This window comes from Chelmon rostratus, chromosome 3, assembly GCF_017976325.1.
Source record: "Chelmon rostratus isolate fCheRos1 chromosome 3, fCheRos1.pri, whole genome shotgun sequence".
NCBI lineage: Eukaryota > Metazoa > Chordata > Actinopteri > Chaetodontiformes > Chaetodontidae > Chelmon > Chelmon rostratus.
The window spans coordinates 24,244,344-24,272,322 of record NC_055660.1 but is presented as its reverse complement, the minus strand read 5'-3'; the positions used below and the strand labels follow the sequence as shown (position 1 = coordinate 24,272,322).

General features: G+C 42.2%; 1 protein-coding gene across 1 annotated transcript; it reads right to left on the bottom strand.

The window, feature by feature from the left end:
• Positions 1-623: 623 nt before the first annotated feature.
• On the bottom strand, positions 624-27,467 carry rnf38 (ring finger protein 38). The gene is made up of 13 exons (XM_041933139.1): positions 27,368-27,467; positions 25,712-26,389; positions 13,247-13,308; positions 8,012-8,214; positions 7,541-7,916; positions 7,292-7,456; positions 6,811-6,981; positions 5,857-6,039; positions 5,627-5,730; positions 4,165-4,249; positions 3,848-3,969; positions 3,618-3,717; positions 624-3,293 (listed from the first exon to the last, which is right to left on the bottom strand). The coding sequence occupies exons 2-13, from the start codon at positions 26,307-26,309 to the stop codon at positions 3,231-3,233; spliced, it is 2,232 nt and encodes a 743-aa protein (XP_041789073.1). The 5' UTR covers positions 26,310-26,389; positions 27,368-27,467; the 3' UTR covers positions 624-3,230.
• Between the last annotated feature and the right edge of the window lie 512 nt (positions 27,468-27,979).

Genomic DNA, 27,979 nt, shown 5'->3' with positions numbered 1-27,979 from the left:
TCTGCTCACCTCAATCATTCAGCCACGGAGTCATTGACTTCAAAACCTTCTGCTGCCCCTCTGATTATCATGTGTCCTGCTCTCAGACCCGTGACACACAAACAGTGAGCATTTAAAGTCCTCAAGGTTTGAAAAATATCCTACAATATCAGCCTCCCCTGGTGTTATTTTTTTTTACTTATTATTTTATTTTTATTTTTTATGTACAGCACTTTGGAAACCTTGAGTTTATTTAAACTGTGCTTTATAAATAAAGATGGATTGGATTGGATTTCTGTGCACTTGTAGGGTAGTGAGCTGAGTATGACCCTGCAGTCGTGCCCATCCTGTAGATCAAGTATCTAAATCTCATTAAAATCAAACACAAATGTATAAAAAATATACTGCGTTGTCAGAGGAAGGCTGAGAAGTAAATGAAGGATTTTGTCAGTGTGAATAAACGCCATGTGAGCTGGTGCATGTGTTAAGAGTGCGCCTCTTAGATAACAGAACTACACTGCCACCTAGTGGACTTTCCAAAAACACATGACTCACCTGCGGCCCTGTGGAGGGAAAACAATGGTTGATGATGGTGAGGATTCCTCAAAGATGAGAAAGAATAACTGGAAAACACAATGTTTTAGAAGAGGATGTTATACATTTATTATTGAACCAGCTTTTGAAATCCAAAAGACGGGGTAAGGGATTAAAAAAATCATTGCACTACTTAATAAAGTATTACTAGTAATAACTCTCATACAAAATGTACAAATGTTTGTTAAAAATTTCATTATCATCATAACAGGCCTTCAAATGATTTTGGTTACAGATATAGTACATAATGAAACTACTATGACACCATTTTAATGACAGAGTTTCATAGAGTTTAAAGGAAAAGTATTCAAACAACCCAACAACTTGCATGGAAAAGATTAGCAAAATAAATTGATAAGCACTAATCATACTGGTTGCGCCATTTTCTGAAAAGACATAAATAATGGGACTGAGGTAATTGCTAGTGTACCAAGCAACAACAACAAAAAAAACTGCCCAACATAAAACAATCCTAAGACAAAAAATGGATGCATAGTCACAAATATGACCTTTCACCCCAAAGGAAAAAAGATGACAGAAAACATAATTTCCTCCATTCCCATGGATATAACATGACTTTACACACTGACAACGCTAAAGAAGGGTTTTACAAAATGATGAGATAATCTTCTGGACGCTGATACACGGTTGGTTTTGCAAAACTCAGGTTTGAACAAATGTATTGGTCTGATGTGGTGCCACTGGTTAGAGACTGGTTGTACTTCCATGGAGAAAATGAAGGTTTATAGAAGGCATCTCAGATGTAAGACACTGCAGGTGCCCGGCAGAACTTTCGTCTCAGCAATCTCTATAAGGCCTATGTTAGGTTGTACTCTTGACACAAAACACCAACTGTGATAAATAGTGATAAATTACATAAGAAAGTCTACTCTGTGCATGAGGTGAACATCTCTGAGTTACATTATCACATACTGACATAGGCCTTACAGAGATAAAGTATTACCATGAAACAGAGCCCCAAAACCTCTAGAAATAAACAGATGTGCAGTGAGAAGAATATAAAGGAATCGGCACATTGGGAGACATACTGTAGGTACTGGAAGTTGAGGTGGAGAACATATATATTTTTAATGCATTTAAATGTTTGTTCTCATACACACATGGACTGTGGGAAATGGATCAGTGGTTTGTTCAGAATGAAAAGAGCGTGTAGGTCTAAAAGTCTACGTATTAAAGTGCTCAAGTGTCAAATCCACTGTCTGGTGAAACAGTAGATTTAGCTGTGACCTTTTAAGTCTCCTCAAACTTGTTCCTTGTCAATAATGGACAAACTGAAGCATCTATACCTGCCAGCAGCTACAGAGAGCTGCTTGGGTAGCAAAACAGATCAAGACACGTTTTCAAAAGAAAGTTAGTACATTGAGCATGTATGAATGTATTGGTGACAATTGTAATGGATGTTTGCATCCACCTTGTGAGCTCTGTAAGACCTAACTGTATTCACCATGAGCCTCGGAGGAGAGCTTAGCAGATATGTTGAGAAACATAAATAGTCCTGATCTGTTTTGCTTTACACACTGCATCACAAAAAATGTATTCCAAAAGCCTCCAGCCATTACTAGTTTCAGACGAGAACAATGCAGAAGGGTAGACACGGAGTGACGGAGTCAAAGTTGTAGAGCGTGATCATGACATAACAAGCATTGTTAACTTCCCTCGAGGTGTTACTGGTCCAACACTTTGATTTTAAACTTTTGATTTTTGAACAAATCTTGGCTATAAAAGTTCTGAAGATACCCTCAACCTCCAGTGAGTCTAAATCTATGTGAAGTGGAATGAAACAAACACGGATTAAGGAAGTCAATGCACTGTACCACATGACCTGTATAAATACCACGGGAGGAGGAAGACACACACCTCTGCACTCAAACAAGCACAAGGACATACGCACACACACTTGCACACGGACACACGTGTAGAGAAAATAAAGTATATTTTTCACTGTTTCAAAGCAGCTCACTCTTTGTCACACAGTGTACAGTATCTTTGTTGCACCTCATACAGACTGCTCTCACGCTGAGGAATGCAAGAATACACACAGAAATTAAGATGGACTGACACTGCTCAACTGCAGTTATAATGAGTCAAGTAAAAATGTCTCTGCAGGCCAACACGTGGATGCTTAACTATAACCAGAATAATAACAATGACATTATCATAATCTTTGGACTGCCAATTCTCCCTAAATATTTGTTAGTACAACTATACAGAAGTCTTTTTCTCTGTCCATCACCTGGACGACTGAACAGGTCGCATCAGTTTGGAACGGCTCATGAGTTTAAAAAAATACACTTATATATATCCACCTGCACATGACACTGTGTGTATGTGTTTCAAAGGCCATTCATAGTAAGGAGTAACCATGAGCAGAAGGCAGAGTAGTAGGGGCGTAATAGTACAAAACAGAAGGCCTAGGAAGTCCAGCGGTAAAGTGAACATGAGTCAGTAGAACGTTGCTGATCCCAGGTGAGAAGTATGTTCAGTGTCCTGGGGGATTAAAGAGTGAAGGAATAAGGAGCACTGGTCCCAGTTATGTGGCTGAATGTGTGAGCGGAGGCGTATGATAGAAGGAGAGGAGTTCACTGTTCGGTCGGTGCATCCGAAAGGGATTGGGGGTGTTGGGTGTTGAATTGAGGTCACTCAGAATCTCGCTGGACCTCAGAGGCATCCGCTCGACAGATAGGACAGGTACGGTTAGCCTGGAAAGAACGAAAAGTAAAGAGATGAAGGTTAAACGGGCCAAATCTATACCTAAAAGATCAATACACATATACACTTATTGAAGTCATTTAGAAATACATTCAGAGAGCTATCGTGACAGAATAGCACTAACATGTTCCAGGCTGGCTAGCGTGTTAGCCATTTGCACATTTACAGTAGTTCTCCTGTGAGTAGTCACTGTGTCACCAAGTTTCCAGAAGCAAATATTTTGTGAAGAGGTGTGAATGAATTCTGATGTGACCGGACTTCAAGGGTGCAAAACAAAGTTATATTCATGCAAATTGCGGAATGTCTTTACTCACCTTGAGCCACTTGTCTACACACTTGGCGTGGAACTCGTGATTACAGGGCAAGACCCTCAGGAGCTGGCGAGACTCGAAGTCACACATACACACCACACACCTGTAAGACAAAGCAAGTTTGGCACCAATTAAAACATCTTGAACAAATGTATATCTCATCAAACCTACAGTCACCCACAGGGACAAATTCCTTACAAAACATAGCTTTTTAAAGGCAGAACGGGACTCACAGTGTTTGTTCAGACTGATGGTTGTTGGGGTTGAATCTGTATGATGGAAGCTGTTCTATATCGGCTTTAGTTAGACCACGGGGCTTGGCCTCTCCCAGGCGTTCTGCAAGGTTTAACAGGGCCTGAAGGTTTCACACAGAAAGGCAAAGTTTAGAGGACAAACTTCACAATGGAAACAGAGTATGAGACAAATGGTAGTATTAATTAACTGTTGTGTGGAGAGTTTTTTTAACAAGTCTAAATTAATTAAATCTTCATGTGAATCACATTACATGATAACATTCTTGGCTGAATGTTGCAGTAGCAGTTTGGCCTACCTCATAGTTCTCCACCTCTCCATCGTCCACATCCAGCTCTAGACTGATAGTGGGGGCCACATTTGGGGGCACAGGAAGCATGGACCTGTAGATGGTTAAGACAAGATACATAAAGTTTAGGAGACTGCATTTGAGGCAAACCGACACATGAATTTGCATCTATTGCAAATTCACCTTTTTAGTTCCAACTAAGGGTGGGCAGTATACTGGTTTCATCACCATCACTGGTGTCATGTTCTCCTACAACATGGATTTTGCAATGCTGTCACTACAGTGATGAAGTTTTAGAATATTAACAATGATGAGCTTTACTTCGCTGTGATAACATAAAGGCAGAGGGCTACACAGGTGCTCATAGAACTGTAGTTAGATCCACTAGCTACTATTTTCCTCGCTATAACGCAGACCCCCAAAATACTAGATGTGAAGGTAACGTTATGAGCAACGCATGCTAATTTCTTTGTTGTTGGCTGCAAGAACCAATGCAAAAGTCTTCATCTACTCCCACCAACCCAGAAAGTGTGAACCAAGTGAATTAAGTTGAAAGAAACGTCCCCACAACAACAACAACTGGAAAACTCTTAACAATTTAATGTTACGTGTGCGCTAATCATTACACTTTGGACTGTTTAGAGGGTCAATGCAAAGCAGGATTCGGTTGACACATGAAGCTCAAGAATGAATTGATACTGACTTCAAACTGAGAACCTCTAAGTTTGGACATTTTTATTTGCTTTGCTCTTTATTTTGCTGAATTTGGCATTAGCACATTCCAGTGCTTATGTGGCTTCTAGCATCTTTTGAAGACCCACACACCAGAGCAATGTTGGAGTATTTAAAACTGAGAGACAGTCAAGGGAAGTTTTAGATTGGATGTGGGAAACTGTTTCTTCACCTAGCTTTTTGTGTTGTCTCACATAGCTAGACCAAATATTATCTCCACACTTATACTGCAACACCAGCTCAGCTGGTTTAGTTGTCACAGGAAAGCCTCCTCTCATGTGTGCCACGTCGGTTTGTGTGTCTGCTGCTGCTGTATGTAAATGTACTTGATAGACATGCCCATGGTACACTGACTGTTGTACTTATATAATATACTTTGGGTTTTCTTACAAATAAATGCTAATGAGATGCCTAATCCTACCCTTTGTCTAAATGAATCACATTACATTTAATAATTAACCTAAATTATGGAGCAGGTTACACCTTCCAACACACATGAAGGCTATAACCTCATTTTCATTCCTATTTGAAGCCAATAAACATACATTTTTAAACATTTGTTGATAGAGTGAAAGAGGTAGAATCATGTTTTGAGTTGAGTATGCCTTTTATTTTTGTAGTACCATGATATAATAGCATGATCATAAAGAACAAAACCAAAAAAAAGTGATTTTAATTTTAGGGCACATCGCCCACCCCTAGTTCCAACATAAATTTGAGGAAGTGAAAAAAAACTTACAGGAAGTAAGGCAGGAAGCTGGGGTGGTAGGGTGATGGGGGTACAGCCTGCTGAGAGCGGTAACGTCGGCTTGTGAATCGGCGAGGCATAAAGTGGGGATAGGGCTGTGAGAGATGGGAAAAAGAAGAAAAAAGTTAATTATTCCACCGAATCTAAAAGCATTATGTCACCATAATTGTATATTACAATCAAAACAAATGATGATGATGTCAGGTAATGAATGCACTCACCACTGTAAAGAGCTCCTGCGACAGTGGGTCGTGGTGTGAGAGGAACTGGAGTGGTGTGGAGGGCGGCAGAGTGGAGGGAGGCTGGTGGTGATGGTGGTGGTGATGGTGGGCATAGCTGAAGCCTCCACCTACAGACAGCTGCTCTCCCAGAAGCTCAACCTCATTTTCGATCCTCTGTAAGGGCTAAGAAGAAACACACTCAGTTATCAAACGTAGAGTGGGGAAAAAAAACTGGACCAACAATGTTTACAAGTAGATTTGTAGGACACTTCCACAAAATCAGGAAGACAGAATTTGAGAGTGAGATCCATTGCATGTTAGGTGACTTCATTTTTGTCATTGGTTTAATGGTGCAATTAATGTTTTATGTTGCAATTACTAGGAAATCAATTGCAAATGCTGAAAGATTTATGGTCCACACTGTGATGACAACTTAACTTAACACTTAACAGGAGAGGTATTTACAGTTAATTTCACTCTGTCAGGACAGAACAGTGAGACGGCTTTTACAACCAGGAAGAACTCATTTGATCCATCTTTTGTTGTACTGTATAATTTAAAAAAAGAGTATGAACAATTTACACTATAACTTCTATTATTTGAATGTGCATGATACAGAGTAGACTCTCGCACTCTCTTTGTCTTTGTACGCTTTTTTTAATGCTTTTGTCTGCTGATCGTGTGACCAAGTTTCCCCCCTTGAGCGTTATGTTAATTGACTATAAATGTTACATCTGGGCAGACGACATCCCCCTGTCATCTGACTAGAAATACTTTTTAAGTCTATAAAAAACTACTACTACTAAACTAACTACAACTTCACGAGCATTAATGTTTTTCTTTTAGGCATACTAAAGTCCTTGTCTTGCCATTATTTTTAGCACAGAATTATGGAATTAATGGAGTTAATATGGATAAGAACTAGACAAATGAAAACATCAATCATTCACATACCGATCGTGGCTGTTGCGTCTGGAAAGGCAGGAACTGTCCTGGCGTGGGAAGGTGGGGCGGGTGGTGAGAGAGGTGGGGTGGATGGGGAAGCAGGAACTGAGGGTCACTGGACAGCAGCGAGGGAAAGGCATAGGGCACTGGCAAATGTTGCATTGAACATGCCTGTAGCATCTGCAAAAGGGTGATAAGAAGAGAGAGAAAAGAAAATCCTTAAATGCATGTTTTCTCACGCTGGTGATTGTGATGTGCCAAGTCTTGCCACAGGGTGGCAGCCAAGACCTGGAAGATTAAGGAGCCGCATCACGCAGGGAAATATTATGCAGGTTTTTGCCACTTTTTACCCACTTTTCTTTTTAATATTTTCCTTTTTATTTGGTTGAGCAGTTGAGCCATAGGAGAGGCTGTACAGCACAAAGCATTTTTTTTACGACAAACAAACCCACGCACTCCTACAAACTGCACACTGCTGTGTTCTTCTCACCGGGTGGTAGTGTTGTCCAGTGCTGAAGACCACGCTGCAGGCGGGTACTTGTTGTTGTGAGGAACAGGTAGGGGGAAGGTGCTGGCCACTACACAAAGGTGCTGCGAGACCGTGTGGAGGGACTGGGGTCACTGTGTAGGAGACTGGTACACTGGCCTGCTGCAGCTGGAGAGAAAACACACTACAGTTAATATGCAGACTCACATGCAATGCCTGGCGGTCTTGTGTGTCAATTATTTGAAGACTAACCTGTTCATGCAAGTCCATGACCATGGCTCCTTGTTGCTGCTGCGTCGCATGATGCTGCTGCTGATGGCTATGGTGATGGTGGTGGTGGTGAGCAGCCGGGTGCAGTAGTCGTGGTGACAAGGTGGGGGGGTGGAAAGCTCGGGGCTCCTCCAAACCTGTCCCCCCACCTCCAGCTGTGGGAGGCTGGCCATAGGCGCTGGGTGTGTGTGTTGGGTATGTCTGGTGTGTGGAAGGATGGGGGTTGCGGTGGTAGTTTTCATCCTGGAGCTCTGATGGTGACAGGCGAGGTGTGGGGCCTTGCGTGGAGGGGTGGTGATGGGGAGGCACGTGACGAGCAGGTCTGGAGAGACGGCCGCGCTGACGCCTTGCTGGTGGACTGGAGGTGGGAAGATAGAGAAGGTTTTAAATTTGGGGCCCTCAATTAACTTATCACAGGGGAACTAAGTTGTAAAAATCAAGAAATCAACATACCTGCGTCTGTTTCTAGCAGGAGTGAGGCACCTCTCCTGATGGTAGTGTGCGTGGGGGTGAGGTTGTCTCCGACTTGGGGGTGCTGACTCCCACGGCCGGATGGGGGGAGATGGGGTGGATGGTGGGGGAGCGGATGAGGTTAGCTGTTCCAAGACAGACTGACTGGACAGCCTCTGGCGCTTTGGACTGGGGCTTTCCTCACTCTGCAGAGGGAGGGGTGGAAAATGGAGGAGGAAAAAGAGGAAAGAAAAGGAGAGCGGGAGAGTGGATGGGTATTGTGGTTAGTGACCCATAGCACTCGGATCAAATCAATTTCACCATGCTTTACAGTCCCTCTGGCTTACAATCCATACTACTGCATAGACACCAAGTTCCTTTGTGACTCATGGCATTTCCTGTATGATCCAGTGCGTCTGTGTGCATGTGCGTGTGTGTGTGTCTGCTTATTTGCATCTGTGTGTGTGTCTGTGTGTGTGAAAGAGAGCATATTACACCACCAGCACTCTAAGGCCCTGAGGGTTCTAAGTCACTTCCTCTTGGAGTGAGGAAATGCAAAAGCAAGACAAGCACTCACAGGCCCATGTGCGAGTCATACGTACACACCCTGAACTGGATAGCTTGACAAATACTCTCGCTCAAAAACAAAAAAAAAAAAAGGCCACTGACACACACAAAAACAGTGACATAGCTGAACATGTAGTCATCAAGATTAAGACCGACTAAAGAGTTATCATATACTCAACTCATCTGTGAGTCACTTCACTTACAGTCAAAGAGTGACTCTCACACTTTGGCACTTGGTGAGGCAAGAACACACACGCTCATGTGTCAGTTCTTAGTCATTCTCCCTGACGCAGACCTTAGCTGTGCTCTGAAGAACACACCGTTTCTTTAAGAGACACCGTGCACGCACAAACACACACACACGCATTAACTTCCTTATAGTTACCATCTCAACACTTTTTTCCTCTACTAACTTGATCCCTGCTTCTACCTCCCCTCTTCGTGGGAGAGACACGTTGTTATAGTGTGATAAAAATGACTCAGCGGCTGTGACTTTTAACACACACGCACACGTACATGCACAGACACACACGTATACACACACACACAGCTCAGCAACCTTGAGAGCAGTGTGATAGCTAACAGGAAACAGCTGGAGAGCAGGCTGCAGAAACACACACACAGTTATGGAAACGCCTGCAGACATGCGCAAATTCATATTCACACATGGGCAGCTGCCACTGTTTGAGTTCTACAGCCTATAAAGACGAATACCTTCTGAAGCTCTTTGGAGGCAGACTCTGCTGTTGTTACAAACCTGAACAAAATATATTTTGACTGTGGGGCCAGATGCCCTGTACGGGCACGGCTCTATCGCTCACTAGCACTGGACGTGACCTGAGCTGGACAAGCTTATGGGAAAGACAAACAATGACAATGACTTCATTTAGTCTTGACCAGAGTGGACTACATGACAGGAGAGGGCTGGGAAGGAAGGGGCAATGGAAGGAAAAGCGAAGAAGAGATAGAATGAGTGCACGAGACAGGGAGAGATGAAAGAGAGTAGAAGCTTGGTGGAGCCTGAGGGCGCACCAGACCCTAAATGACAGAACAAATTTAGGTCGTAGCGAGGGTTACACACCATGATTTTGAGTGCGTCTGTCTGCCTGTATTTTTTATAAGCCGTGTGAATTACCATACCTGAACATTTAGGTCCAAGACAACTGGTGCATCTGCAAGCCTGCCACAACCCCTTCAAAGCTATTATATCTCAAGGCATCCTCACCTGCCCTTTCCATCATCCAAAGTATATTTTTGTTCTCTTGCTCGCTCTGGAAGTAATGGTATAATTTCTTTGACAGCCAGCTTTTGAATTGTGCAGTGGCAAAGGGGTTGGAATGACCCAAAAATGCTCAAATAACAGACAAAGCTATCCATTTTTTACATTTCTTATTCATACTGTATGTGCTTAAACACATTTCCAGTTCATTCCCACAAGACGCAGTCTTTACTTGCTTGGTGTACTCTTAAGGGTGATCAATGCTGATATTCAAGATGGTTACTGACTCATTTTCACTTTTAGAAAGTGAATTTTCTGCCAAATATGAAAACTTTCTCTTGTCAAACAAGGGTACTTAATACCCATTTTCTAATGCCAATGTTTGGGGTAGTATTTATGCCAAGAAGTGACGGTAAGGACTCTATACAAAACAAAATTACTTTGTCTATTTCAAGTCTGTAATTTTCAATTTGATCCTCTTACATTTCAGAATACATTTACATATAAAGACACACTTATAGAGCTCTACACATTTCTTCAGGTAAATTAAACAAAAAAAGTAATATCAGCAAGTAACGCTATTATACACAAGTTCTGCAATGCACTGCAAGTGTCACTTTGTTAAAAAGGAAGGAAACTGAACTTTTTTTATGGGTTATTTTATTAAAAGTGATATGGAAGGCACACTCTATCTATGCCCATTTCTACACAGGATGGAGGGCACCAGCAATCTAACCCCACCCCCAAACCTCTCCGTTCCTCTCAATAACAACCCCCTCTCTTCCGACCTGACACCCCAAAACCTCTCTACCAGCCTAGCCTCAGCACCCTAGGGACATCTACTGTGCCCATTTTCATATCTAAGCCAGCCTTCTCCATCCCGAGCCTGACATATTCCCTCCTCACACACTCCTCATGCTCCTCAACAACGCCCCCCCCCCCCCCCCCCCCCCCCCCCCCCCCATCAGATAAGCTGAACCCCTCTACAGTCCCCTCTTCCTCTTGCTCCCTGCCCCCCTTTTCCTCTGTCTGTCTGTCTGTCTGTCTGTCTGTCTGTCTGTCTGTCCTGGCCGAGACCCCGCCCTGAAATCTGAGGTGACAAGACAAGAAGTTCTTAGACAGGACACACGCACACACAAACACACACAAACACATACACTCTGTCTTAACACATGCAGACTATTGTCCATTAGTATGAAAGTTTGATGGGCCTGTCTACCCACATTAGTGGGAGGGGAGCAGTGTCAGACAAAGGAGTGTGTGTGCGTGTGTGTCCTTAAGCAATATGCCTTAACATGGCCTTGTGTGCTAATAGAGTGCTTGTAGTGTACATATACACGCACGTCTGGTCCACATGTTTCCTCTGAAGCAAAAAAAAATAGAGAAAAAAAGCATGCTGACTTTCAAAGGCTCAAAAACACACACATAGACGGACAAACAGACACACACACACAGTGACATCCCAGCACGGCCCAGAAACATTGTGAACTGCTCTGTGTCTGATATTACAGCACATTCTGCAGTGCTCACATTGTAGGGACCACACACACATACACACCCTCCATTCCTTTCACTCTGTCCACATTCAGCATGTGCACACACCAACACACATCATCCTGAAGCACGAGTACAGACACACCCATCCACGTTCTATTTCACCATGTCCACATTTGGGATATGCATGCGTCCGCACACACGCACACGCACGCGCACACACACACACACAGAGTAACTGTGGCCGGCAGCTGTTGTGGCTTCACTGTCACTGCTGAGAACCAAAATAAAGAGAGGCCCACTGAGTGCATGTAAACACACACACGCCTAAGAAATACAACAGAGCGTAGGTCTCTCTTTTCCAGCATTCATGTGCTATTAATGGTCCGTGAATGTGCACACTGAGCAAATATGGTCATTTGCTTTTACAGATTCATTAATATTTGCAGACATGCTTCCACTAACACTCAAACACTTCTCCCTCCCCCACTTATTTTCTTTCCATCAACAAGATTTCAAAGCCCATTTTGTTTCCTCTGCCACTGTTCCTCCCTTCCTCCCCCCCTCACTCGCTCCTTCCCCTCCTTTCCCTTCTCTCGCTCCAACCAAGTCCCACAGCTGGAGGTGAAATCATTAGCAATACCCCCTCCCTGTTTTTGGCCTACCCTCCCTTCCGTCTCTCCCTCCTAGCTTTCTGCAACACCTTCCTCAGCATCCTGCCTCCCATCTCCTCCTTCTCCCCTGTTTTTTGCTTCATCTGCTTGCTTTTTGTACAGGCCGCCCTTGTGACGATGACTATCATTTACTGTAGTACACTTTAAATTATGCTTATATGAACTACAAGAGTGTTTTTACAATACTGCCATCACAATTATCAGTAATACTATGGTGAAAATGACATGCAAATGGATGTATCGTCTTGAACTCAACTGATAAAACAAAAAGTTTCCACAACTGGACATCAGCTGAGTACTTAAAAACAGCTCCTATAATGTCATTTCAATCAAGTGAAAAGAAAGACAAACAAAAACACCTGGAGCAGTGTGAGCATGATAAGGTATGTGCTTCAACAACAGACAAGCATGCTTTGCATTTCTCCATCTTTGGGGTCATACGTGCCAAAGGCTTATATTGCTGAAGGCTCTCTAAACTTGTATAATGTGTAGAATGTATACAGTGAAAATGTACTTCAGCATATGTGAAACATTAAGCAGAGTTGTGATTCGTAAACCATGCTGTGTTTGACTTTCTCAAGGAGGTACAACTGTTAAAAGTGTATACAAAAGAAACAAGATTAACAGTCTGCGAGCACGACATAGTGGACAACATCAAGTGTTTCTCAGAGCCAAAGCTTCAACCAAAATAGCCCAAGGTCCATTATTGAAAAGGACGCAGAAAGACGTTATTTTTAATTTTTTCATTTAGTTATCTCAGCCCTTTCATGTGTTTATTCCAGAATAAAAGAACATAAATAAATTTCAATTAAACAAATTAATGTGTCACTTTTGCTTTATTTGTTTTAAGTTGTCAAAGGAGAAATATTTTAAATGACAAAACAGGAGAACATAGTCTGTGGATCAGATTGTATCTGCACGTCTTTATAACTAATTGGAAAGCAGTGTTTCAAAGTGGTGTGTCTATAGAAGACATGTAATTCCAGTCCTTTTTTTTTTGGACAAAATGTTATTAAGAATTATTCTTTTTTTTGACTGTGGATTTTCCACATCACAAAGAGTGCCACAAGATAAATAAATCCAGTCATCCAGTGTAGTTTACTTACTACAACATTCACAACTCCTATTCTCTAAGACAACATGAGACTCAAGCATTGCACTTTGTATAAACATCATGTATGGCACGCACACATGCACGCATGCACACAATGTCTGTCTTGGTAACATAACCTGTATTGGTTATGTTGGTATGAACATAAGCATGTTAAAAGGGGCGTAGCTTACCTTATCACTCTCCTCTCCATACGCAAGGTCTGGGTGGCAGTGGTAGGATCCACCAGAAGCTCCTACACAGAGAGGAGCAGAATACAAGGTCAGACAGTGAGACATCATATGCCTAAATCTGTGAAGCTCAGCACTTATTACATACACATTCATATAAAGTGTTGCCTAGATATTGTACATGTTCTTCATTTTGTCATTGTAACATCTGATTTTCATTAATAAACTGATTTAAAGATTTCTTTTGTAGTGTCAAATACACCAAAATATTATGTAAAATGATTAGTTGCAGTGCATCTCTAATGCAAGCAGAGCAACAGCTCATTTTCCTGATATTTCTAAATGATACAGTGAGGCATTCTGAACTTCAGCAATATTCCCCAAATAATACTGAGAATATTGGAATTTTCATAGTGGCCTATTCTCCACCAGATACAACATTTCATATGATAATTCAACAGTGTAATAAAGTGTATAGTCTGTTTAAGAATGTTATATACAAAACATGTCGGTAATACCTTTTGTTGAAACTGATAGCACCATTATACCCTGGCATTGTGAGGAGACCCTGTTAATCTACGTACAGTACATTTAATCCTGTTGTTGATATTCTCGTACAATTTAGATTTAAGACACAACAGCAAAGAACAACGAAAACATGTTTGTGAGAAGGAGTGTTGACCGTGCGTACAGCACAAAAGTGACTGAAACCCATATGGTATACTGTTGTCTCAGATCATAGGCAGTAGATGTAAGCACACACACACACACACACACACACACACACACACACACACACACACACACACACACACACACACACACACACACACACACACACACACACACACACACACACACACACACACACACACACACACAATAAACACAGTAATCCTGGATTAGAGAAGCTTTCTGATGATACCGCCGCTTGCATCATGGCTAAGACTTTTACTCTTTTGTTTTTCAACAATCCTTTCATCTTTTTATTGTCTTTTGTATTTATTCTGGCTTTTGTTTTGCCCTTTGTTCATGGACACGTCTTTAGCTGGGGCCGTCCTCACCACAGATGGTAGCAGTGGTATATACACCAAGGGTAAGCACTCCCAAGGGCACTCCAGAAGAGGCTACCTTTGCGATAGAGAGGAAGAAAGCTTAAGTAGAAGGGTATAGATGCAAAAAAGGCCTTTTAAAAAGAGCATTTTTCACCTCACGGCTGTTTGTTTGTGGGATTCTTTCCTGCTCACAACCTCCTTCTTTGAAGAAAAGCTGTGATTGACAACAAAGAAGAGAGGGGAGGGAGAAAGAGAAAGAAGAGGCAAACAGAGTGAGGTTTTCACAACTGAATTCCTCAATCCTTAAAAAGTATTTCCTCTAATACTCCAATCCCCAGAGCAGGCAAAATAAATGGACTGAAAAAGGTTGAGGTAAGTAAAGCTTGCATTAGCGGAGTGAAAACCTGCTAAAAGGCTATTTTCATCGAGATGATTTGGGACAGAGTACTGTTGAAGCATTCATGGGACTCGCCGGCTGCATAGCGCTCTTCTGTACGACACTCATTCACCGATCACAATAGGCAAAAATCCAGCTCCCTCCCTGAATATGGTCTCACTTGCACATTGTCAGAGAGTGGTAAATTGAGTCAGAGACGAGTCATTCAGTTGAAGTCACTCCACAGAGCACAATACAGAAGCTACAGAACAGGTTTAAAATGTTTCGATGACATCATGTCCACTGTTGGGACTAACACACTGCACACAGCTCAGTACACACAATTTAGTTTACACACTTATGGCCTCAAGGAAACCTGAATAGTACTACTGCAGTATGGCTATCAATGCACATGAGGACACAGTTCTTCTCCTACATGTAGTAAGTTTTTACAAACGCTAATACAGGCGATTTAATGAATATAAACTTAGGACTTCATTTGTACAGTAAGGGATTCTGCACAGCATGAGGTCTTTGTGTGTGTAATATATACAGTATATGAGTCACCACTCGTCTGCTGAGACAGAGTCAATGGTGAGATTTATATGTAATATTGATTTGTGTGTTTGTATGGTCTTAGTCTAATGCTAGAGTAAAGAGAAAAAAGGCTGGATCCTGAGACAGCACAGCTCAAGAAGCAGACCATACACAGCGGATCACATCAGTGAGACTTGAAGACAAGAACCAGTGAACAATTGTCTGCATGAACAATTTGCAACCAGTAGCACAGTACAGACCATAGAGCAGGACTGTCAACAAATCTTCTAAATTCGAATATATATATTCGATTTGGAAAAGCAAGAAAAAGCAGCAACGCCACAGCACTGACTGCACAGCATGATGAACAGGAGTCACAAAATCAGTTGCTGTTAACGTTTTTGTTTTGTTATTTTCAGACAAAAGTCACACAAATTTAAACTGCTCCTGTCATAATGTAAGTTGCAAATAATAACATAACAATAACACAATAATAAAATTAAGTTAAAGTTGGATGTAAAAATATTCTGGTTCTACAGGTCGTTTTTGTTGCTTCTATGATGTCCACCCTCTCTCTCGTTCCTCTCCGGATTTGTTGAATTCAGAATTTATTTCAACATATTCAGAGTTAGTGATGGTTGTTAGAACAGAGAAAAGATAGACCAAGAAGGTTTTGTTGAGTTTTATTTTGTTTTTGTTGTGTTTGAATAAAGTCTTTTACGATGACAAAATTACTGTTTCTGTGAATGGAGTCTGGTGGCTTTGGTGAGAGCGATATGACGACTGTTTCTGGTTAATCAAAACGGATCATACTATAACACAAAGGGCTGTCTCTGTTGGGATCCTTTCCAAACTTTGTCAGATGCTTAGAAAAACAATCTGAGCCTGTAAGGGCCCAAACCAGACACTTTTAGTGGACATACACTGATGGTGCACAAATGGCTGGAGGGATTACATTGCAGTCCGTTGCATGGCTACAGGCTGGAATACTGGAAATACTGGAAAAACTTCAAAAATTGTTGTCCCCATTAGCCACTTAGACACAAAAACATGCGAAAATAGGGTCCATGATCAGATAATTCCTTCCCTTTGTCCGGGACATTGAAATCTTCCAGGATATGTGAACTGGCACCAATTGAAAACTCAGCACACAGCATCACTTTAATTGATTGAAAATGTAATGTAGGTCATGCTGATACCGGTGAATAATTCAGCAACACAGCATAGGACGTTATTTGTTATTTTGTAATGTGTGGTTATGTTAATGTAACTTAAAAGACATGTTTATGTTGAAATAACATACAAGTAATATGTCTCGCTTATTAGTTTTCCCCGTTATGGACATAACACATAGATATTGTTCGAACCTATGTGTTTTTCTTGTTTGTTTAAGAAGGAATAATCAAATTTTTTGGCCAATTCCGGCAGCCTTACCGACCACACGACCACATACATTAAGGAGACTTGTGCACACACAACTGACATTGTACAAGAGTCAAAGAAAAGTGGCTGGGTGGAGGAGAAAATTCAGGTTTTAAATTCAATGAAACATTAAGAATTGTCAATTTGAAGAAAATGGATTTAATGAAGGAATACCTGAACTTTTAGTTAAAGGTGCAGTGAGGGCAATTCGTAATACAGCATTCAAAGTTGGCCCCTCCTCCACGGCTCAACAGCTCCTCTTTGATGAGTGCTTACGATCTGGCACCTGGTTGCTACATTTTTATAGAGTACCACTGTCACACCATGCACACTGTTATTGAGTGGGGGCTACAGACCCACTGCCCAAAGGCTGATGCCCAGAAATGTCCTGAACACAGCAAAATAAGAAAATATAGGGAGTGGGCAGGGTCTCTGCAGATACAGACAAATCTTATTTTGTGTTTAACTACGTGGCACCATACTTTGAGCACTGCTTGAGTAATAAACGTCAACAGATGGCATCATGATGAAGATAACTATGAACTTAATTTCATCTTGTTTATTCTGCTGTGATAAGGACACAACATGAAATATTATGACTTAAAGTTATAAAAGTACAAGGGTACTTCTTTAAAAGCTGCACAAAAACAGGACACCACAATCCACTGTCGCAACTTTAAAAGTTTAATCCTCTACTGAAGTCTCAAATTTCAGCACAAAGTTTGAGCAAATAAATATCGGCAAGCAAACACAGAAAAATGTATTTCAGTGCTGCCCAATCAGCATTTCCTGCTGTGTGAGTTTAAATGTGAAAAGGTGGAGCATGATAATGATACAAATGTATTTTTGCACCCGACCACACCTTTCCGACCGCTCCAGAAAAATTACCATCTACATCAGGCGTGTGTTTTGGCAAGTTAACAAAATGGATGTCCATGACCCCTGTTGTTCCATCTAAAGCATACCAGCAGCCTGACGGAGACAAGGGGATGTATTGGAAAGAGGCTGAAAGACGAGGCCAGCACCACAGTGATGGGAGGTGAAGATAAAGAGGGAGCGTGAAGGAGGAAAATGACCAGGGAAGAGAATGTGGGGGACAAGACGATGGCAAAGTGGTGGTACAGAAGAAGAGGACAAGGTTGGAAATGCACATGAAAGGGTGAGAGCACTGAGGAGGAAAGGGAGGTGGGAGTGGAGGAAACACACAGGGAAGACAACTGGAGGAGGAGAGAGCAGTAGAGGGTGAGACAGCAGCCAGAGAGGGAGAGAGCAGGGTGGGGGTTGTGGCTTCCCCTCTTGACTGCTATTGATTTTCTGTAAGCCTCAGAGTGCATCAGCTATTTCTATCCATTTCCTCCACCTCTCCCTTTCTCATCCCCCCGCCACACTCAGCTCAGACACCCTCCTCACACATCCTCCTCCTCCTCACACTCTCCATCACTTCATCACCATCCCTCCCTGCCACCGATCTATTTCCCTATCTGCCGGCCTGTCTCTCTCCCATATATTCCTGCTGCTTTATCTCACAGCATCCACATTTGCTCGCTTCCCCTATCGCATCATCTTGGTCCATGATCTCCATCACCTTCTCTCTTGCAGTCTTTCTCTATTAAACTACCTCTTCCTTTCTCATGTCAAAATGGAAAAAACACATGAGAAAGTGGGTAGTAGAAAGGGTGGTTGGATAGATAAGATGATAGATAAGTGGCAGGCTTACTAAAAAACTCAACAGCGCAAAAGAAACCTTGTTGGCTGTTGCAGAACTTGTACCAATTTGCATAACATATAGAGGAAGTAAAGACAATTTCAGCCCTACATATGTGTAATAAGAACACACGCACACACATACAGACACACATATATACGCACCTCTCACATCACCCCGCCTCCTGAACACATGTCACAGCACACTTCACACCCTCGCGCAAAGCAGAGTCGAGTAACAAGCTGGCATACAGGCTGAAAATAGGCAGGCATGTAACGCCTGCCTAGCCATTACCTGCCTAACACTGCCTCACACAGGCCTTATGGCAAGTGTGTGTGTGTGTGTGTGTGTACGTATAGAAATGGGAATGATTCTACCTCTCTCCCACTTCACTGTCCTCCTCCATCTATTTATTGTTCTTTCCTTCCTCATTACCTTTCTCATTATCTTCCTCTCTGTTCTGTTACTGCTACAGTCCTTGAGGTTGCGCCTCCATCCTGCACTTGCTCTCAGGTCAGAAAACTGTTTCGGCATTCCACAGAACATATGCAGGTTTTCGCTCTCAACATACTTGATCATCAAGTTCTTCTGTGTAAAGGCAGCAGCATTGCATCGGACAGAATGAGAATGCAGTGGAAACAAACAAAACCTGTTTTCAATAAGCATATAAAATGAATAAGACAATAAATGCTGTGCTATTGCATCCTTCCAATCTAACCAATCACAGCCGGCTTGACACACACAACACTGCAATTGCACATGATGCACAGCTGAATTTCTGAATGTGAGCATGGTTTATATTTCACATGCTTACATGAGCCACAGCTACCCAGAAACTTTCTATGCATCCCTTTGCAAGGACATTTTTATAATTTTTGCTCAAGTATGTTTTTTAATGTGGTTAACAACTGTGTTTTAGGGGCCCGTACCGGTCATCAAGCTAATGTCAGTAGGATCAGGTAATCAGATACAAATCATTGACTTGCTCCCACCCAAGAGACCCTGCAAAAAGACATGGTTCTCCTTTCTTTCAACGTAACTCACTTCCTCAAGTCCCCCCCTCATTGAAACTGGATTTTTTTTTGCTTATTGTGACTTTACTTGGATGATTGAGCTTCACTCTACAGAATGATGTGCAGAATTTGACACTAGAAGACCATTTTCACATTCATCTGCTGAAGGAGAAAATTTTTGTCTCACCTTAGATCTGAGTTTAAGACGTGTGCGTACAAGATGATTTTGTGAGATCACAACTAGTTTAAAAACCAACTGTGGTCAAGCATGCATCTTATACAAGTGTGATGTGGAAAACAGACACCCCCAGTGCACATGCACCAAGAGCGGACTTTCAGTGGAATAAGAGACATGTTGTGTCCAGCGGCAAACCTATTTGAATATTCTTAGATTCAGGGGATCTTTAATATTCATCTTTTCACTTTAAGGAGCATATCGGTGCAAGATTACTTCTTTTGATTATTTCTTTTTGAGACTTATAGTGGAAGTATAAGGACTTTTTTGGGGCCTCCTAAAATGAACGTATCACATCTTGTGATCCTGTTGTTAGAGTTTCACAAAACTGTGAAGCTGTGCAGCAAGAGACAGTTGCTAAATCTAACCCTTAAACTGTAGGCATACAAAGCACTGTCATGTCAAAAAATAATCCTCCAAGTTGTTTTCATTTAGCTACCAGTATGTTATCTGGGTGCTACCCAGTGCTCGATGAACACTATAGAAGCTTAAGGACAATATCTGCCTGACTACAATGTGATTCCCATACAGTCTCACTGCCAATAACAGTTCCACACTGAATGGTCTATTCGTCAATTAGAGTATTCCTGCTGGCTGATATTTCAGCTAGCTGTCCTTACTAAACATTCTTTTTTGCCATCTACCTTTGTTCTCTTGCTTTCATTTCTATTAACTTCTTCTTAGAGCAGTGAAGTTTCTACAGTGACATCATTGTGCATGTATGCATGTTTCTGACAGTCCTGTTCCAACTCCCAGCCCACCCACAGGCAGCAACTAAACAGGACATGTGCACATACGCACACAGCCAGCAGAGGTACATGAACATACAGAGAGCTAACCACTCCTTCACGGTCCTTACACTTTCTCACACTCCTCCTTTCATCGCAATCTCCCTCTCCTCTTTATCCCACAATGAAAGACAGAAACTAGCTGAGAGAGGGAGTGTTAGGGCAAAGAAAGTAATAGACAAAAAGGCAGAAACTGGTGACAGTCTTAATTCTCCTCTTCCATCATAAATACCGACAGTATCACCACAAACTGGGCAATCAACTCATTGAAACAACATTCTGAGGAGCTAAATGGAAATGGCTTGTAAGAAATGTACTTAATTCTGTGTCTTTAGGGCAACAACTGCACAGTTTAAAAGGCCACACCACAGAGACTGCACTATATGGCTGCATGATGCTGATAATAAAAGGTAGGTGTCATTTTATTTAGATGAAGGAAATACCACAGTGACCACACGTAAACATACACACACATTTACTGTGGTTTTTACAGCTTACACAACCAGCACATGTGGACTGTCTGACAAGGCTTGCTCAAATCAGGATATTTAAAAACAAGAAAAGACAGATGTCCCACTAAGTAATGCACACTAGCACGTTGACATTTGTTGACAAATTTGATTTCTTGGGTGCAACTAACATATATCTATATAGCAGGCGATGATACCGCAGTAAAACATACAAGCTCCACATAGAATATCGTACAGCTGATTTGAAATGCAAAAAGCTTAGGATACTTCATAAGCTGAGAGGTGTCAGTCTACTGATCTAAATAGACCTAAAATGAGTGGCTAAATAAGTACACTCATTCCACTTGTTTAAATACAAATTAACATTGCAAAAACCTTTCAAAATATAATATAAAATAAAATTTGACCTTTGAGTATCAATTACTCTAGGTGGCTGTTAAAACTAAAACAGAAAACTGTGTCACAGTAGAAACTTATTGTTCATATAAATATCTTACTGAAACTTCTTAAAGCATTCCTGCAGCATGTTCTACCTCTCTGCTGCCTTGTCTATATTGCCAGTATGCCCCAAAACAATTGTTGTTTTGCCAAAATACGACCAACAAAGGCTGTTTTCTTACAATTGTAAGTCTACAAAACAACCATAACAAACACATTTACTGCTTAAGTCAACATCTACACAGGCTTGCAGTGGGGTGCTAGCCATGTGTGCAGCACCAACTTACTTTGAATAACAGTTACAGCAGAGGCAGAAAGAGGACAACAAGAGGTATAAGAGGGAAGAAGACAGACAGGGGTAGGTTAAAATGAAAAAAGCTGAAGGTGCTAAGAAACTGTTGAGACATAGAACTGCTCCAAAAGCAACAAGGGTGGAATTGTTGGTATATGTGGGTCATCTTTCAAATTCAAAACTCGTCTGTTCAGACTAGCTACTCCATCTGACCACCACCATTGTCCAATTTTCTCTCTTTATTTTCTCTTGAATCTTTTTATTTGTATTATTGCTTTTCTTATTTGTTTCTTAAACTATGCGTTTGTTTTTATGATACAAGATGACCTTGAGTGTCCAGAAAGGCACCTATGAATTATTATTTTTATTATTTAAACTGGACTTGATTAAAGGAGTTACCAGCAGATACCTACGGCGTACGTTTTGACATGAAGATAATATGTAGTTTCCAGTCCAGTCGGTGAGAGAGTTAGCAACAAAACAACAAAAATCTATCTGCCTGAAGACATACTCCTTCTGAACTACATCCAGTGGACTTTGGAACCACAGATTTGCACCCATGACACCACCAAGCCACATCCGTTGGACATTCCCAGTTATATCAACAGGGACAGGAGGCTAACATGCAAACAGCAGGAGCAAACAACCTCCCCCTCATCTCCTTAAATCACTCAACATTCATTCATGCCTTCCTCACACATACCTTTACCTACATTCACAAACTTACTGCCTCTGGTCTGGGCCTCAACCTTCTCTCCTACCCTCTACCATGCCTCAAACCTGCTCCCAGCCAATCATTTTCATCTTTACTGTTCCAGTTACTGTATCCACACCTCCTCCCAGGTTGTACACTCAACTGCTGTCTGAAGCATGCTTCCTCTATGTTCTTTGCTTACAACAATACTTATGACATCCTGTGTGCCCGCCACAGTCCGCCCTATTCAATGACACTTGTTCACATCCTCCTTTTACCATTTCTCCTCTGCTTCGGTCTAATCATCTCTTCCTGTCCTTCCTCATTTCCCCTCTGCACCTGACCCTCCTAAACCTCCTGTTCTGCACTTCCTACATCAACTCCAGTAACTCCTTGATCCAACCCATGACTTCTTTTAACACTGACTCTCCTCTTCCTCTCTTTTCTAGTTCAGTGTTTACACTTTCTGTCGCCATCTTCCATTCTCTCTGTGATGACCTTACTAAGGGCTTTTCAGTGACCTTTGGCATTCTCTCTCCAACTCCCTCAAATACATTTATTTTTCTAAGCCCCTCCCTTGGATTTCAAGCTCATTTGAAGTCTCCATCCACTACCCCAGGATCTTCTCTTGCTGACCAAAGTTAACACTTTGTTGTTTATTTGGAGTGACGGAATAGCAGGGAACCCCTGCTACTTGGTCAATCCAAGTGAAAGAGTTTCTCTTCAAACCAGAGGGGGTTGCCTGGGCGACAAGACAAAGGAAAGAAAAAAAAACAGAGTGCATGTTTCCACTTCTGTTGCAGACAGAAAGATGGAGAGGAGAGGATAGGAGTGGAGTGGTGGGGTAAAGGTAGAGTGGCAGGAGCGTCTGCCCCTCTGCTGCTTTGGGCAGTCCATTAAAACGATGCCTCCATTAGACAAATGTGGAGGAGGAGGCCAGGGAAAATGGACTGGAGGGGTACAGAAAGGGTTGACTGATCCAAAGGAGAGGGAGAAATGAATGTGACTAAGAGGGGACAGGCTGTGACAGAGGTGGGTCAAAATCAGGATAGGATATCAACTGCCACAGAGGATGTTTTTATCCACTTGGACCAATTTGGCAGCAGTTTTAAGCATTCAGTGGGCACTTTAGCTGAAGCACTTCTACATTTTCTGCTTCTCTTTTGCACTGTGAGTCTCAATTTTGCAGACTTTTGCTTCAGAACACCTTAATTTTCTGGGCAAAGTCATGTGAACAGTATATGGGATAGAATGTCAAAAAGAGTAAAAGAGAAAAAAATGTGAGCACTAAAAAATTGTATAACAAGCATGAAAGAACAAGGCATGGGGGAGTGGGGGTGGGGGGGGCTAAAAGATTTAGAATAGACAACAAGGAGAAGGGAGAGAGGGAGGGATTGAAGAGTACAGGATATCATTAGCTTTCATGCCCAATGCAGGTGACTAGCATGGGAAGAATGGACTGAGTATACCTCCCTACTCTCTCACTCTCTCCCAACAAACAGGACCCATTCTGGGAATGGAAAGAGGGTCTAATAAAAGGTGTGTAGTGTTAGGAAACGTCCAGCTAGCCAGCTGCTTCAATTGTTTATGAGAATATTCAAGTATAAATTATCCCTAGGGCGTCCTCTAGCTAAGTTAACAATGTAAATTACCCCGAAGAATAAAAAAATTTGTTTTCATTTCAAAATGAAGCAACCGTTTTACATTTGAAGCGCTTCACAGCTACTAAATGAAGAATAACCTTTTTTGTTTTTGCACTGTTGCTGCAGTCAGATTATTATTTTTGATGCTTACACAGAGTACAAAAACAAATGTGTACACACATCCACACACCTGTATTCTTTCTGGTCTTTTGTGTGCTATGCATTTCAGGTCTAATTGAAATTAATCCAGATAATGAGTGAGTGTCTACAGAATTTCTAGCCAGTGCCTCCTCCTCCAGATCGAAATCCATTTGGATGGAAATACAATACACTCATTCTATCCATTGATTTGTGCTATCCTATACGTCACAGCCAAGCTAGTATGGCAGAATATGGGTTGCAGCTCACATTAAAGTGATTAACTTTGACGATGACTAGTTTACCTTCTGTGGGGAGGCATTGAGACTTGGCACAATGACCTGTATTTTTATTCATTTTCTAATACTTCTCGTCTCAGTTCCTTGTCTCTATCACAAATATACAAACAAATCTCGACTCCATCTAACACAGCAAGCCCATGTAAACCTGGATGTACAGTATAAAACTCACATAACCTATAACACAGAGTCCAGGAGGTCTTTGTTTGGGAATTACCACATAGAAAATGTTCCCCAAAGCAACACAGGAGACAGCTACTAACCAAGCATTTTCCTAACCTGATAAGTATGTTCGTGTGCTGAAAGAAAAGCTTTGCCATAGCCTTGCTGAATGTGAAACTCTAGCTGTGCTGTTTCCATGTTGTGTGGTTCACTGCAGTGGATTTGCTGTGTGAGAGTGCCCTCACATGTATTCTACACCCAGCACACCATGCACACTCTAAGTTTTGCTTTGCAGTGAAGAACAAATATCAAAGCATGGCTTACGCTGATAGTTACCCCTCAGCAACTGAAACAGAATATGGCCATTCTCACTCTTGGTTTGTTCTTACAGAGACCATGGCCAACTTAACTTATCCTTAAAGTACTTCATCGGGGTGAGCATTTAAGTACTATGATTTTATTCTGTGAATGTCAAAACAACTCTGCATCTTCTCCAGTTACTGCCATCTACCCCATTTACAAGACTACATAAAATAAACATGAGCTTCACTAGAGAAATGAATGAGGAGTTCCTGATTTTTGTCTTATTTCTTGTTAAGAACTTCACAGTTGCAGGCCACAAAGCCAAACCCCTTGGTTATCTAAGCATCATGTGTACCCAATGTACTTGTGAGAGTCTTTGAAAAAGAATATCATGCGTATTTCAGACAAAGATCTGCCTGTACACACTGTGAGGCTTGTTACCTAGCTACATCAATATTTGTGTAGTTGACTAAAAGTGGATATGCCACAGTGCCTTAAGAAACACAGTCTGGGTAACTTAACTATGCACAGCGATTCAATAAGCTTGAGGCGACCCCAGTCCACACCACAGACTGCTGTTGTTCATTTACCTACTGTATGTGCTAACTGTGCAGCACATCCACACTGCAGCTCTGTGGCAAGCACATAAAACACCCCGTCTAATTAGAACACAACAAATGCGTTAACATACAATTTTGTTATGGACACGAGCCTCCTTCTCTCAATTTCTCTGTAAAAATCTCCCTAAGGTATTAAGCACATCGATTTCTATCACTTCAACTTGCTTGCAACGTGCTCGTATAAAAGTCCAATAAAACATGTAATTCTTCTCCCTCTCTTGGTCGAGGGTACACTACCACATACACAATCAGTGAAAATCACAATTGGGGACATTTACCTGCCGCCGGGATGCGGTGCGCTCCGGGAAGCGAAGAAAGTCTCTGAATGCCGGGAGAGGCGTTACTTCCCGGGGCTCGCAGCTGGTTCTCCGAGTGGTTGCTGTGAGCTCCAAGTGGTGCGCAAGCGGCACCGTGCTGCTGCTGTGGATGTAGCTGCTGTTGCTGATGGTGGTGGTGGTGGTGGTGATGGTTAGATCCCATGACTCCGCTGCTGGTAATTCCGTTGCCATTCCCACCACCATACTGCTGGTAATATCCAGACCGAGAACGCGATCGAGTCCTTGGGGGCTCCATGGCCATTTGGTGGGGGTGAAGGGGATGGAATAGAAAAGAGGAGGACGCGGCTGGGGACTGCGGCGGAGAGCCGTTGATGGATCCGGGCTGTACAAAGCCCCTAGCGCCGCTCTGGCTGTAACTATAGCCCCCGAGTCCTCTGCCCCCCTCCACGCCCCCGTACTCTGTTCGCTCCGCCGACTCCGCCGCCCCCGCCTCGTCGAATAAATCAGCCCCTTTAGGGACAGGCTCCGGGGTGGAGGGCAGTCGGGGGCAAACTCTAGGCTCCTGAGTCGTTGGCTGTCCAGCGGCTGCGATTGGCATTTCCTTTCGGGGGATTTCCTCTGTTTCTTTTTTTCTGCGTTTTTTCTCTCGTTTCCTCTCACAGAAGAAGCTTTTAGTCACTGTTGAAAAATACAAAGTTTGAGAGTGGTAAACAGTTAAACTGGGATGTGGGGCACTCTGTGAGGCTGTTTACACAAACACTTAATGTTAGCCGCCACTGCTTATTTTGACAAGCATGTGTGTGTTGTAGCTACTTCCCTCAAGTTGGTCTAAGTAATGTTACTAAACACAGCGTGATTCCCCAAACTGGTTCAACAACTAAACAACGTTGTCTATTCGAGATAGCGTCGATAACTCGTGTTTTTAAGCAAACTTAACTGTGGCCAGGTGTCGGCAACTTGGGTCTAAAAACGTATATATACATGAAGCATCTTTCACAAAACACTAACGCCAAAAATCTGGGCTCACCGGCGACATTTAGTTCATAACAACCGAGCAGTTAGTACGACCATGGCTCGCTAGCTCATAGGAGGCTAACGTTGGGGGACATGCTAACGTTCGTGCGCATAGCATGCGGTGGTAAATACGCTTATTCTAATCGTACGACATCCATATTAGCATATTCACTCGCTTTCTCATAACCACATTTACCCCCGAACTGAGTTTAAGGCAACTTTGTTCACTTTAACAACCATTTAAACTTGTTTAGCTGGTCTGCGTAACGTCGTTCGCTAGCTTGGCAAGCCATACCAACCCCTCCTCCTCCACCGACCAACACAGAGAAAAATCCCGTAGCTAGCCACCCACGCCTCGAATCCCTTTAAATTGCTTAGTTAATAGTAACATAACAAAAACGCATTTTAAAAACTTATTTGTGGTGATTCCATTGAGTTCGAGTGACCCGGTAATGTTTTCCCAACTGGAAAGGGGCAAACAGTAAAGCGCACAGAGAAAGATAAAAAGTGGTCAACCTAAAATTACAAAGAAAGAACCACGGCTAAAATTAACACGATCTTATGGAATGACCCCGCCTCTGAGTCTACCACTGAAAACCGGTCTAATTTTCATGCCCTGAGTAGTTTTCTACAACAACTTACCTTCAGTGTGCTCTCCTCGACTGTACTCCTGACTCGGATCTGTCGATAATATGGTGAGCCCTGCGTGTGAGTGTATGTGGATGTGTGTATGCGCCCAGTGTTCGCTTAGTGTCAGCGTGAAATGTGACAGACCGTCAACGCTCAAGTCGGATTTCACCAGGCCCGCCCAATCGATACCGGAAAACAGAAAGCGTTTGTACTTGCATTCAGCATACCCCTTTTCCACACATTCACACGGAACAAAAGAACACGAAACAATATGTATGAGTATACAATATTGTTTGTTTTCAGTCGCTTTGCTTTAGAACCACGAGTTTACTGGTAATACGAACGTGTTTGAGAATCGGTAATCGATTATGTCTCCTGTCAAATCAGAAGCTGTGGATAGCAGAGAGGCAGGCAAAAGGGGGCTTTAAATTATTTATTTACAAATACCAAGCCTACCCATTGCAGCTGTTTCCTCTGGAGCTATAAGTTCGCTTTAAATATAAGTATTCGCTGTGTTTGCAAAAGTTGCATACCAGTTTACAGTGGCTAGAAAACAAGACAGGAAGACAGAAAGAGTGACAAAAAATTTAGCCCCCGTGTGAAATAAATGAACCTAATTCATTC